The following is a 14,599-nucleotide window of genomic DNA, read 5'->3' as shown; positions in this document are numbered from 1 at the left end:
AACCTTAGTAATGTGTGGTTCCAGTGTTGTAAAACAAAGACTATGACTGCTTTCTCTGGGAAAAACAAAATAAACAAAACAAAACAAAACAACTATGATTCATTCCAACGTAAGTGGGATTCATCAGTGAAATTGTTGATAGCTTTTGCGCCATTTATTCCCCCATTCACATTCCCCGGGACCTGTTTGTTTCTGCCCTGGCTCTGCTGCCCCATTCTTCGATCTGCACCATTTTTCAGAAGCCCCATCCCTGGGAAGGAGCCACAGAAAGGTCCTACACAGCTGTGACTCCATAAGCCAGGAGTTGGGAGGTGCCGCACCCCCTACCAGCACCCTTCCAGGGGGAAGGCCCAGGGAAAGCTTTGGCAGGAGCTGTCCCTCCATGGGAAAAAGCACCAAGATTTAGAGAGGGGACTCAGAGCTTCTGCGAAGACCCACGTGTCCCCCTGAAAGGCTGCACATGGGCAGGCACAGAGGGTGCCCTCGGTGACCTCCCAAGGGCAAACTGTCATGGCAGTGACACTCAGTGAGCCATCGGGTGTAAGGTTATGATCAAGGGTAAGCAATACTACCCCTGGAAGCCCTTCTGCTCCTGAAGTACATGCACATGGCTTAGGGGTGGCAGACTCTCCACGGCCGCTTTTGTCCCCAGGGTCAGACATCTTCTTGTTTCTCAGCTTAGACACCAGAAGGAGGAATGGGCTTGTGTCTTGGGGCCACACGTTTTAGGACAAGAGTGCATTATTAGTGTTGTTGCTATTGCCCAGTGCATGTGGCTGAATTCAGGTAAGAATGATGCAACTAATGTGAAATATGTCTGTTTCTGAGTCTTGGTGTGTGCACACTAATGGCAGAGGGGGCTCCGACCATTTCCCAAGGATGTGCATCCACCCTTGCTCTGGGTGCTGACTTGCTCTTCCACAGAAGGCAGGGACATCATGTGGGAAATGAGTCCTGGCTCACTCTTCGCTGAGGAGCGGAGAATTCCAAAATGACCTTTTGAATCAGCACTGGCAACATTCTTTACTCAGATTTAAATAAAGCAATGACTGTTCCCTGGTTCTCTCGGCTGATCCAGCGCTGAGGAATGGAACAGAGCAGCATGTACATCGAGGCTGTGCCAGTGATGAGTCAGAAGCTGGGATCCTGTTACAGCCCAAACTCTTCAGAAATCTGCTGTGGCCAGGATCAAAGCAGCGACCTCCACGGCTCCCAGAGGAAGGATGTTTACCCTGCTTCATCCTTCCCAGCTCTGCCTGAACACACAGTCATTCTCTCTTCTGTAACCACATCTTCCAAATGAATGCACCAGCTCACATGTGGCTACTGGTTTATCACAACCAGCATGCCAATCTCTCCTTCCCCACTCACTTTTGCCTTTTTGTTTTTTTTTGGTGCCGGGGATCAAACTCAGGACCTTGTACTTGTGAGGCAGGCAGCAGAACCACTGAGCTAAATCCCCAGCCCACTTTTGCCTTTTTTTCCAAGGTTCACTTTTTTGAAAACAGTGTACTGAGCACCAATGTTTTAGATCCAGTACTCATTTTGTGTTGGAACTCAGGGAATCTAATGGTGAGTGTGACAGGGTTCCTGGCATGTCTGGTATGAACCTCTGTGTGTGTGTGTGTGTTGGGGGACAGATAAATAAATAAGCATTTGTAATAGCCATCATCTATGCTAATATTGGTGAAGCAGAAGATGCCAAGAGCACTTGGGTTTAGGGTTAGAGGAGTCTTTCCTTCTGCCTATCTGCCCACCTGTTTGTCCCTTCCCTTGTGGTGTCCTGGAAGTCAGGGAGTATCACCATGCTTCGACTTAGGGTGGCAGAAGGTGCAGTCCTAGCCGTCAGTATCGGTCACTCCACTGGACAGCGATTGCTACCACAGGGTGCATGGTGCCAGCTTATAGTTTGGTTGGATGGCAGCTGAGCTCATCACGAACGCAGATCAAAGATTTAAGGTGCTTCCAGCCTAAAAAGAGGTCCGCTGGCGATGTATAAATGAAGTCACCGGCACTTAGAAAAGACCTGTCACAGTCAAACGGCTACTGTCAAAGCCAATAGGCCCCAAGTGGCCAATTTAGTGACTTCTTCCCTTTCTCCTCTCACCCACCCTCTTGGCAGTGGCCATGGTTTATGAAACACTATCTTATCTTGATGTCCACACTGTTATCCTCTGCTGCTTTTCCTGCCAAATCATGCCTACTCCCCTACAACCCAACTCTAAATAAATGTTGACTTCTCCCTTTTCCAAACCTAATCCAATCCTCAGCAAATCCTCTCAGCTATGTTTTCAAAATGGATCTCGTTTATCCTTTTCTCTCTATTTCTATGGTTACACCATGATATGCCATTGGGCTTTCACACCCATTGGACCAATCATAGGCCTGTAGTTGGAACAATTAGCAGGCCTGAATTTGAACCAATCACAGGCCTGCAGATGCTACATAAGCAGCACTCCCCTCACAACTCTTGGAGGGCTGTCTCCCACTTATTGACATTCCTGTGCTGTAACACAGGTCCTGTTAAAATGAAGACTCATTCGGTGGTCCTATAAATCTGCTCATGTTTCATTTCTTGGGTAGTATGGCCTAAGAAGGTTCTATAAATGTACTCAGAGCTATTCTGAGTAGTGTGGACAGTGCTTGGCTCAAAAGAAAGAGCAATAAACACTAGAGGCTGTTAACCCTGAGGAGCTCCAGAGGCTGCAGCCAACAAAGATCAGCAACAGAGACCAGCACCTGGCAGTGCTGACCTATGGTGTCCAGCATAAGCGGGCATCAGACAGCAGTGGCTGGCAGTAGCAGAAGCCAGCTCCTGGCAGGGTTGACCAACTGTATCTGGTGCCATTAGGGCCACTAACAGAGATATACTTTGCCAATTCATGATTTCTATCTGAATCAAGCAAAAGAACCTTCAAATGACTGGCAGCACTGCCTCTGAACTTGCACGGTTTCCTACTAGGTTTCCCAGGCTGCACTGCAGCCAGGATGTGCTTAGAAAAACAACCAGATGATGTCCTTCCTCACTCAGCACCCTCCAGGGTCTTCCCACTTCACCCAGCATAAAACCCAAACTCTGGGCTCTGGTCTGAATGCTGGTCCTTGCCCACCACTGGGAAGCATTCCTCACACATGCCTTACCTGCTTCTGTTCTTGCTGTGTTCTCTAGCACACAGGACACTCTTATGCCAGCTCTTCATATGGTTTGCCTGTGTATTTATGTTATTTAAAATATCCGAACAAAAATGTCAAGAAGGCCAGATCCTTCTGATCTTGTTCATGACTGCATCTGCAGCACTAGAACAATGCTTGGCATATGACAGGTGTCCGTCCACTAAATATTTTTAAAATAAATGAATGAATCAAAACAATGAGACTCTGAAGAAGGTAATCTAAGAGATTCAGCCTTAAATAAGCAGGCTTTGATGACACTGTAAGTAGAAAATTTTTTTTTCAATTAAAGATGAATTCAGTTATCCTAAAGTTATGTAAGATCCTATTAATCTATTTCTAAATTGGAACTGAACCATTATATTTGCTTTAAGTTCAATTGTAATATTTCTGCTCAGTTCACAGAAATATACAAAAAAGGGAGTTTCACTTTGCATGGAGAAAATTATCTGCTAATTTTGGGTCTCATGGATCTATTTATTTGCTGGAGATAAGCAAAAAAACTGCAGCAGAATGGGTGAGAGGCCTGTGGTACCCAAATCACCTCTTCTACAAGCTTCCTTCTTTTTTACTTTCTGGTATTTAAAGGTTTACTTCAAATACTATGGCTAAGGCTCCATAGGCATTCACAATCGCCAACCTATTCCTCTCTTCCTCTTTTACTCAACAATGTGCCCAGGTTCTTTTCCCATGTCAAAAAAAGCAGGTAAGGTCAGAAGATAAGAAAAGTGCAAAAGAGAAATGAAGCAGCTGCCAGTTCTCCAGCTTCCTCCAGGGCAGTGGTGGCGAACCTATGGCCCACATGCCACAGCCAGCTGTTTGTTATCACTGAAATCTCTAAAAGGTGCTCCCTGCTCTGGGGCATGAAAATGACCTTTCTGCATCAGTGATTCTCTGTGGTGTTGCAGGGAGTCTGTGGTCCAAAGCATTCTCCAGTACCATGCTGGGTGTGCTCTGGAATCCAGGTTGGAATCCTGAGTCTGCACTTATTGGTATCTTGAACAAATTTCTCCCACGCTCTAAGTCTTTCTTGGATGTGAGAAAAAGATAACACAATCATAGCTCCTTAGGGGGATGATAAGACTAAATGATATATGAAAATATTTTGCATATAGTTAAGTGCTCCATACATACATCAATGTTATTGTTTTTATCTTTCATAAGTAGAGTATAAATAAACGCCAAGATCTGGGACCAGGTCAAACAGCTATGTTTTTAATTCAATACCAGTTCTAATGAGAGCAGTAGCAAGTTCAAGACATAAAAATTCAAAGTGGAGAAAGACATTCAGGGCTAGCGCGTAGCTCAGTGGTACAGGGTTTGCCTAGCACGCACAAGGTTCTGGGTTTGATGCTCAGCACTGCAACCCCTCCCCACAAAAGAAACCACAGTCCTACTTAGTTGTAGATTCTTTCAGTTGCAAGCCTTGATTTAAGGTATAATCATTTGTTGATTAGTCAGTCCATTAATTCTTTCCTTAAAATCTGTCACAGAAATTTCCTTAAGATGCAGTCATGTGACTGCAACCATACAGAAGTGAAATAAGAAGAAACAATGCAGATACTATTTCTGATCATAATGAACCCAAAAGATAGATCAATACCACGAGCTAATTCTGGATCTTGGATGCATTGATCAAATTAAAGATTAAAAAATCCTAGCAATACAAAGCTTGCACAGATACACATGCTCTTGCCAAGCCTTTATTGGTTAATGATGTCAGACTTGACAAAAAATATATTCAAGGAGACGAATTTCCTATATTATTTTATACTTCTTGGTGTTAAAAAATGCCTTACAAAAGATAACTAACAATAATAACAACAAAAATTGCATCCACAAAAAGAAATCCAACTTAACTGACAAAAAGCCCCCTTCCCCAACCCTGAGCTACGGCAGCCAGCACCTTCACAAAGGAAGCCTGGCAGCCTAATTAGCTGCTGATGGGACCCGGTGCCCCAGGAAGCCCAGGGGGCACTGACATCAGCAGGGACCAACTTTCTCCAGGGCTCAGAAGCGCAAATGATTTGTCATTTCCTCAACCAGAGGTCACCTGGAGATAGAATATAAAGGATGAGTGTGGAAACCTGGGAACCTCGTTAATTAGGCTCCAGCGAGTGGGGCTGCTGAGCGGGGCTGCTGTCTGTGGGTCCCCACCGGTACGGGCATCTGAGTGCACATGGAGGCGGTGAGGTGCCCGCCTGGACACCTCATGCCCCGCTCCAGCAGCGAGTTGCTGTCACTCATTTATTTCGCCGCTCAGCTTCTGTGCTGTAGCTCACAGTTCATTAAATTCGACTGCATCACTATCAACATGAGAACTGCAGCAGCTATCAACATAGCTATTTGAAGGGCATTCAAAAATATAATCAGAAAAGGGAATAAAAAATAATCCTTTCTGAATTGGGGGGGGGAATTGAATCCTCTCTTGTCTACTAAATGACATTCAGGTTCTTTGGTTCTAAATCATTGTTTAAAAAACTGCAGTGACACCCAAGGATTATTCCTGTCTGATTGGTGGGGTGTAGGGCTTGTGGTTTTCCCCTTAGAGGACAACTGCCCAGTGTGACTGAAAAACGCTGTAGGATGTGTCATTTCTTTAGCCTTCTTTTTTTTCTTTTAATTTTGAGGTGGAGAGGGCTGTGACTTCATGTGCCTCTGTATGACGGCTTATTTTACACTTTGCCTATGCCTGTGATGGGGAAATGATCCTGAAGAACAGCTCTTGTGGGTCTGGAGATAGTCGGTTTCCTACGAGTGGCTGTGACTGCACAGGAGCTGTTTGTGGGCGTAGTGCGCACTGTACACATGCCTTTCACTCTGCGAAGACATTTAGTTAGTACGGAATAGAACATGACAAATGGGGCATGCTATGTCTTATGGCAGCGGATCTCAGGGGAGGGCCATCTTGTCCCCTGGGAGGTGTTGGCAAGCATGGGGGTGTTTTAGTTGTCAAGACTGGGGACAAGGGAGCTGGGGATGTGGCTCAGGGGTACAGTGCTGGCCTAGCATGTGAGAGGCCCTGGGTTCAATTCTCAGTGCTGAAAGAAAAAAGCAAAAAGAAAAGAAGGGAAAAAAAAGAGTAGGGCCAGGGCCAGGGCTACTATTTGTATGTTGTACCGAGCAGACAGGGAAGCCGTTCAGCATCCTAGGACAATGCGTGGGACGGGCCCAGGACAAAGTACTGTATTAGGAGGCCCAAAATGTCAGTCAGGGGCCCTGTGGAGTCCCCTGGCTCTAGAGTTGTTGGCTATGTGACCATATCAGAAGACAAGGACAGAAAAAGAGAATCACATTCCTTTCTTAGGCCAATCATACAACTTCATAAATGCTCAATCCAATCTTAAAACTGCAACTTGGATATACTTTACATTTCATTGTGATATTTCAAACTGGTTAGGACTGGCACACAAGGCACAGTCACAAAGTGGCCTTCTCACTCCCCAGGAATCACAAGGGGAACCCTTTGGACAAGGTTTCACTCTGAGTGTCTGAAGTTCAGTTACTCAGTGCAGTCTGCTTCAAAGGAGACCATGTTACACCTCTGTGCTTTCCATATGAAAGCAGGTTCCTTTAATCACCACGAAGATCTAATGCGATTAACTATCATCCCATTTTAAGGAAAGCACAGAGAGGCAAAGTAACCTGCTCAAGGTCACACAGCTAATAAGGGATAGAGCTGCAAGTTGAGTCTAGGCAGATCCTAAGGGGGCTCCGCTCAGCCAGTAGGCTCTCCCTTCTGGCCACTGTACCAAGCCAGCCCTTGGGATGACCAACCGGATGGGAAAAGATGCCAACTACACGGGATCAGGACTCCTAAGGTGACACTTTTTGTTTATGTTCCCTTCTTTCAACAACTACCCCGACTGTATCAATCCACCTATGGAGCTTTAGAAATGGTGGCTCTCTGCAGATCTTAGATCTCCTGGGTGGACATCCGCAAGCACCTGAAAGACCCTTGGCAGATGTGGGGACCAGACCTGAGGGAGCGGCATGGGGAGGGGGAATAGAACGTGGCCCCCCGAGCCCCACCCCCACCAGGCGGGGGCTTTGAGCAGTGGCTGTGCTGCTGTCCATGCTCGGGACACCGGTGTGGGCACAGGACCAGGAGCAGACAGGCTGCGGCCAGCGTGGCAGGGGCGTCACGGGACCCTGTAAGGCACAGTGGCAGAGGCTCAGGGGCTGGGGGCCTGGCATGGGCTGGGGCTCCGTGGCCTCCACAGGAGCCCGCGCTGGGGCCTAGGGAGAGCGCAAAGCTGAATCTGTACAGCTGCCTCCGAGGTATTCACAGGCAGGCTGAGGAATCTCGGCCCCCAGAGGGTGGGAAGCTAAAGATGAATCAGCAGCGAAAGCCCGTAGGCTGACCTTGGAGTGCATCCCCCGAGATGGGGCAAGGAACGAAGACAGGAAGCACTTGGCTAAATTGGTTTCCCCATTTTTCATAAGAAACTTTCAACTTAATAAAAAATCACCACATTTTATTGACAATAACAGCTGCCCACTACTTCCTTACTATGTGCCAGAAAACTACACATACTCTGTGTCTGTCCTCACAGTCCCTCTGCAAGGCAGGAACGAGGCTCAGAAAGGTCGTGAAATTAGCCCAAGGTCACACAGCTAGTAACGTCAGTCAGGATCATAACCTGGGTCTGTTGGACTCCAAAATTCATCATTTTTCCCTGATTGCATCCCATTTTTCACACTGCTCCTGTGACACTGTGATAGAAGGAGAAATACACTTGCTCTTCATCCCCATTCCTAGCATAGTGGGGAGAAGATCCCTGCTCTATTTGGTCTTTGTCCCCAGTTCCCTGACCAGGGTTCCAAGACCCTTGGGGCCTCTGGAGTGAGTGTCTTTCTGGGGGAGAAGGAGGGGGCCAGTGGCCGGGTCCCCAGGCAGCGTCGGATGGGGGCAGGTCTCCAGGAACATCCTGACTGAACAGACCAGTGGAACTTTCAGTCCCAGCTGCCCAGGGCTGGAGAGAGCTCATTACCAATGGCCAGTGCTTTCACCAATCCTGCCTGTGTCATGGAATCTATAAAAACTCCCTTAACGACAACTCGAGGAGACCCCAGCTGGTGAATGTACCCACTGCATCCATGTGTTGGGGGCACAGGGGCAGTGCCTTGACTCTATGAGGACAGAAGCTCCTGTTGCTGGGACTCTCTTGGACCTCAACCTGTATGTCTGCCTTTCATCTCTATCCTTTATCACATCTTTTCTAACATGATTATTATCAGTAATTATAATATAACATGCTGGGTGTGGTGATGCACACCTCTGATCCCAGCACTTGGGAGGCTGAAGCAGGAGAATTGCCAGGAGTTCAAGGCCAGCCTGGGCTACATAGTGATACCCTGTCTCAAACAAACAAACAAACAACAACAACAAAAAATAAAACAAAACACAGTAATTGTTTCTCTGAGTTGTGAGTCATTACAGCAAATAATGAACTGAGGAGGTTTTGTGGGTTTGTGGGAATCCCAAATTGTAGCCAAGTCAGCCAGAAGTGTGGCACCTGGGCACTCATTTGGAGTGGGGGCATGTTGCGAGATTGAGCTTTTATCCTGTGAGGTCTGAGCTAACTCCGGGTTTAGTGTCAGCCTGAATTAAATGGTAGGGCACCCCCTTGCTGTCCACAGAGACTGCCTGGTGTGGAAAGCCCACATATTTGGCGTCAGAAGTCCTGAGTGAGAACAGTTTTCCTCTAACTACCAGTTTCCAAAGTGTCCCTACAGCTGACTGCCCGAACACAGACACACACTCACACACACACAATTTAGCTTAAACAATCTGCACACCTAATCTCAAATGTTGCCACACACACCCATGATGAGCTCATTTTCGGGTGCCAGGAACACAGGAATATTTGGCACTGAAAGCGAAGACAGTCTGCAGACGACTGCATGGCAGAAGGTGGAGGGGGCACGGGAGAGTAGATGTCTATGAATATTCACAAGGCAGACTCTCATCTGGCTGGAGGCAGTAGAGAAAGATGCCACGGGGAGAAGGTAAGAAGGGAAGGAATGCCAGGCCTCACCCCAGCATACTGTCCCAAGCCCGTGCCAGGCAGCGGTGCCCATTTTATGCATGAGAAACTGAGGCTGAGAAAGACCCTCGTGCCCAGGGTCACATAGCAGAAAGCTCTGCAACCACTTTGCTTGACTCTAAACCCGTGTGATTTCCACCCCATCAACAAATGTCAAGTGATGTTCTGTGGGGTGCCCTGTGGTGGACTGGGCTGGGAGGGTCAGAGGAAGCCCAAGTGGGTGGGGATTGAGCCCCTGCTCCAATTTTACCCTCAACAGCTGCACTTTTCATACATATGAAGGTGTGGTCAAAAAATACAATTAATGTTTAAATTTTGAAAAAATTTATTACAGCAAAAGATTCATAGCCACTAATTCCCCTCAAAATTCTCCCCCTTGCTTTGAGCACACTTATCCCATTGGCCTCACCACTTTCGGAAGCCACTCTGGAAGTCCTCTTTCGCGAGTGTCTTTAGTTGCCCTGTCCTGGCTGCCTCAATTCTTGAATCAATTCAAAACATTTGTCTGTCACGGTCATTTGACATTGGGGAAGAGCCAGAAGTTGCATGGTGCCAGAAGTGGTGAATAAGGTGGATGAGGACACACTGTAATCTTTTTTTTTTTGGTACTGGGGATCAAACTCAGGACCTTGAGCTTGTGAGGGAGGCGGCAGCACTACTGAGCCACATCCCTGGCCTGAAACAGTATAATCTTTTTATTTGACAGCAACTGCCATAAATGTTTGATCAATGATGAGGATCAAAAATACAGTGAATGTCTACATTAAACTTATTACAATAAAAGCCACATTGCCATTAATTCCCCTCAAAATACCATCCCCTCGCTTTGAGCACACTTAGCCAGTTGTTCTTGGCAACATGTCTTTCACTGTAATAAGTTATTAAAAATTTAAGCATTTACCATTTATTTTGATCACCCCTTGTATTTACAGACAGGGGTTCCCTGCAGAGAGGCAGTGGGGGACAGTGGCTAAGCTCTCTCTGTTGCGAAGCTGCCTGTGCTCAAAATCAGCTCTACACGTGCTGGCTTTGGGACCTTGGAGCAAGGGACTGAGCTTCCCAAGCCTCAGCTTCTTCAATTCCAAAATGGACATAATATTGGTACCCACTTGATAGGGGTGTCAGAGGATGGCATGCTCAGGGTATGGAAGGCACCCGACACAGCCTGGCACTTAAGATAGTGGCATTCTCATTGACTTATTGGGACTACCAAGGCTCATCGGTCAAGGTAAAAACAGCAAAAACCAAATGCTGTGGACTGAATCCTGTGCCTCCCCCAGATTCACTGGCTGAAACCCCAACTCCCAGCGTGACAGAGAAGGGTTTGGGGAAGTATCTGCATCACGAGAGTAGCGCCCTCATGGGTGGGACTGCTGCCCTTAGAAGAGGCCCCAGAATGCTGTCTTGCCCTCTTTCTACCCCAGGGGGACACAGAAGGAAGCTGGCCGTCTGTGACCAGGAAGGGAGCCCAACAGGACCCACCATACTGGCACCCTACTCTCAGAATTATAGCCTCCAGAACTGTGAGAGATACATTCTCCTCAGCATCCCAGCCTGTGGTATTCTGGTACAGCAGCCAGAACTAAGACACTCATGAAACTACAGGAGAATTCTGAGTGTAACCGCCAAACACCCCCTGGAAGAGCTGCCCTGGTCAGAGCTCTGCCTTGTACTTCCTCCCAGCCCTGCTGAGCATGGCTTTCTTATTACCAGAACGAACACCTGCAAGATGAGAGGGGCTTCGACCTCCACCGGCTGAGCCATGGCTACGGCTCCATTGCTGCTTATCGCCGGCTCAGCAAGAAGTCCAGTGCAGAGCGGCTTCCAGTGATGAGGTCAGTAACCCCAAAGTCCCAAACTAATTTGCTTCCACTGCTCAGAGCAGATGGCTGCAAAGCCACTGGGTCTCTGCTATGCTGAGGCTTGGCTCTTGCACCAAAAGCACTGGGCCTGAAGGAAGCACTGGGATCAGCCATGCCTGCAGCCCAGCAGCTCCTCTGCAGGGCACGCTCCACAGGGCAGTTGGGTCTTGGGTCACTTTCAGCGTCCCTTCATCAAAACTCTGCCACCGAACCAGGTTCCAGGGAAGGTCTGCATGGCTTACAATGGAACACGAGCCACATGTGGGCTAGGACTTTCACTTGTTTTGTTCTCTGCTGTTCCCAGGACCTATGGCAGACCGAGACTGGGGGAGGAAGACGGCACCTGTGACCCAGCACTGGTCTGTGTTGCAGAACACACCCAGCAGGTGGGTCTGGGGCTCCCCCGGCCCTTCCCCAAATGGGGGCCTGGTGGGGTGGCACTTTCTTGACACTGTTCTGCTTTGGATTCCCCAGCTGTCACCTCAGCTGTCACCTCCGAGGCCTCTGACAGTTTCCCTGTGGAGAAGTCTGACCTTTTCTCTCTCCCAGGCAGAAGAGAGTCCATTTGCTTCTGAGTGGTGAGTAAGAAGGTCAGCTCACGCCCAGGTCACGGACTACCCCTTCCACACTCCAGCTGCCAGAAGTGAAAATGTTAGAGCCAGATGTGCCCACGGAAGTCACCTCCTCCAGGAGGGGACGAGGGGATCGAAACCCAGAGACATTAACCAAGCAGCCCAAGGACACAGAGCTGGACCCTGGCTCTCACCAGCACTTTTAGGTCCTTTTCTGTCCAACCAGCCAGAAAGTCTCAGACTAACTCACAAAAGAGCCCAGATTTTCTTTCTATACATCACAAGCCCAAACAGACCCACAGTATTTACACAGACACAGATTTTTTTGTACACAGAGGTATGTACATATCATATAAAAATATACACATAGTCACAAAGGCAATTAGTATATATATGAACTATTCTATAGTCCCAAACACATTTACTTCTTTTGTTTTATGCCTATTTATTATACCATAAAAAATACAGGTGTGTGGGAAAGTTAGAAATACAGTATGAGAAAGAAGAAATGTAATTCACAAAAGCACATTCAACATTTTAATTGCTTTGATTTTTTTTAGGTACAATATTGAATGTGCTGTGGAACTTTAACAGTGAAGCAGAACATTCAGATTTTACTCATCGAAAGGAGCTGAAAGGAGATGATTGGGAAATACTGTTCTGGATTTCCAGTATATGACAGCATCGGAAACAGTCTGGCCCAACTCCCTGTTAAAGATAAGGGAACTTCCACCCAAGGCAATTAAGTGATTTCCTGTCTAGGGTCAGGGTGCTGTTGACTCGTCCCCCGAGGGGAGTAGCCACGTGGACTTATCTGTTGTTATGTCCACCGCATCTGCGCTGGATGAGTCCAGGGATTGCTGCTGACCGACTGTAGGAATTTATCACAATGAGGATGCTCAGCTACAGAGGAAAGGTGAATTCCCAAACACACCTGGATTTTTAATTGTTGTTTTGTTTTAAACACGGGGGACTCTTGGAAAAAGACAAGTGGAACCTGCGGTTTGGCCTGCATGCTGTTTCCTGGGGACAGCATCTAGTGACCCACATGCTGGGCCTCCTTTAGTTCCAGAGCCCCTTGGGATAAATCTGGGCCCTATTTCAGGGGGAGAAAATTCAGGCTGGAAGAGTAATTCCTCTCCTCCCCTTGGCAACCTGAAGAGGCCACCACCAGGTTGGCAGATGCTTTCAGTTTGATCCCATCTATCAAGACAAGTCTCAGGCTCTGTCTCACTTGTGACCAGACCAGCATTTCAGCAGGACTATAGCTCCTAAAACAGGCACCCTGCGAGCAGAGGCAGCAGCCCCAGGAAGAGTCTGCCCAAGCCTTGGGCTAAGGCAGACCCAGGGTGACCCTGCTGGGGCCCCCTGGGGCAGGTGACTGTCTCCAGAATGGCCACTGCCAATGCATCTGCCAAATGTAGGGGTCCACTTACCGCAGTGTGACTGGAAAACCTGTGGCTTGACGACCTGATTACAGGCACTGCACACTACGAGATAGAAGTCGTCATGTGCTGGGTAATGGCCAAATAAGTGCATATCTGTGGGGAAATGAAAACAGTGTTTTTGAAAAAGCAATTAAGTCTCAGAAGGTGTACAATTTCCTCTCGGAATTTCTTCAAGGACAGTTTTCAAACAAGACACGCAGAAAGGCAATCATCTTTGCTAAAGGGAATGCAGTTTCCTCAACTTTCAAAGAAGCAATTGTCTCAAAGAAATCGTCCTCATTTCGCCCCAGAAATGGACTGTGTGGTGGCTTATTGGGTCAGTGGTGTTGGGGCTGCCCCTAATTACATGCTATGGGAATAGCCCTGCCTGGAGATGGAGCTGGGCAGGGGCTCCCACAAACCTATGCCTATTACCAGTGGCCCCTCAGCTGAGTGAGAGAACAGGGCTGGGGCTGAAAGAGGAGCCAGCCTGGCCTCACAGTAGCCTGAGGGTGCTTGTCACCAAGGGAGACACCAAGGCCACAGGAATCCTCTGGATGAGTGGCTTGTTTGCTGTCCTCATTATCCATTATTCACCTGGTAAATAAGCACCGAGTGCCCAAGAATGCCAGGCCCTGTGCTGCGCACCTGGGAAAACTGGAGGGAGCCAGAACAAGGTCTCTGCTCTCCTGGAGCCTAAGGCAATGGAAGTGGAAACACGAAACACACAATGACACTTGTCATCACTGCTGGGTGCTGAGGCGGGGATGGGCCGGGGCCAGCCTCGTGTGAGTGTCAGAGAACGAGGAGGGGATGGGCCAGCTGAGACCTCAGGATGAGGAGGGTGAGGAAATTTCAAAGCTGAAGCCAAGGAAGGGGCCTGTATGTCCTGGAGGAGCCCCTGGTCTCTCGGGTGGGACAGAACAAGGGAAGCACAGTAGGGGTGGCAGGGTAAAGCTGGGGAGGGACGGTCTAGAAGCTGTAGCTGTATAGACCCAAGTGAGGATTTTGAACCTGATCTTCAGAACAATGGGAAGCTGCTGAGGATTTTAAAGCAAAGAAGTGACGTGTGTGAGCAGATAGATACTGTCAAGAGACCAGCTATGGGGCATACACCTAAGAGACACAAATGCGTATGTCTGATATGAAACCTGTGAAGCATCATTCCTAGTAACTAGTAAGTGGAAACTTTCCAGATGCCCAGCCACCAATAATGGAGACACAAAATGTGTCATAGCCATAAAACAGAGAATACTGTTTCTTATCTATAAAAGGGAACAAAGTACTGACATGTGCTACAACAAGGATGAACCCTGAATACATTATGCTGAGTGGAAGAAGCCAGACACAAAGGGCCATATACTGTATGTCTCCCTTCAGGTGAAGTGTCCAGAATAGGCAAATCCATGCTGACAAAGAGCAGTTTCACACCTGCCTTGGGCTGTGGGGCCCCGAGGGACTAAAAACCACACTTTAAATGGGGGAACTGAATTAACCTCAATAAAACCATTGCCCAC

General features: G+C 47.9%; 1 protein-coding gene across 11 annotated transcripts in view; it reads right to left on the bottom strand.

The window, feature by feature from the left end:
* The window catches only part of Atxn7l1 (ataxin 7 like 1), a 225,892-nt gene that overhangs the window by 133,038 nt on the left and 78,255 nt on the right, over window positions 1-14,599 (bottom strand). For 10 of the 11 annotated variants that reach the window (XR_002392992.2, XM_013070330.3, XM_021253928.2 and 7 more), the window contains one exon: window positions 13,092-13,196. The exons of the other annotated variant lie outside the window; for it this stretch is intronic. Coding sequence is in view for 9 of the 10 variants with exons in the window: in XM_013070330.3 (XP_012925784.1) it covers window positions 13,092-13,196 (105 nt within the window). In the remaining variant the exon portion in view is untranslated. The remainder of the gene's footprint in view (window positions 1-13,091; window positions 13,197-14,599) is intronic. 11 annotated transcript variants of the gene reach the window in all.

This window comes from Heterocephalus glaber, unplaced genomic scaffold, assembly GCF_053883595.1.
Source record: "Heterocephalus glaber isolate CG9 unplaced genomic scaffold, H.glaber_assembly_v1.0 deba00000676, whole genome shotgun sequence".
NCBI classification, from domain to species: Eukaryota; Metazoa; Chordata; class Mammalia; order Rodentia; family Bathyergidae; genus Heterocephalus; species Heterocephalus glaber.
The sequence above is the reverse complement of the archived record's forward strand: the minus strand, read 5'-3'. Positions and strand labels throughout refer to the sequence as shown.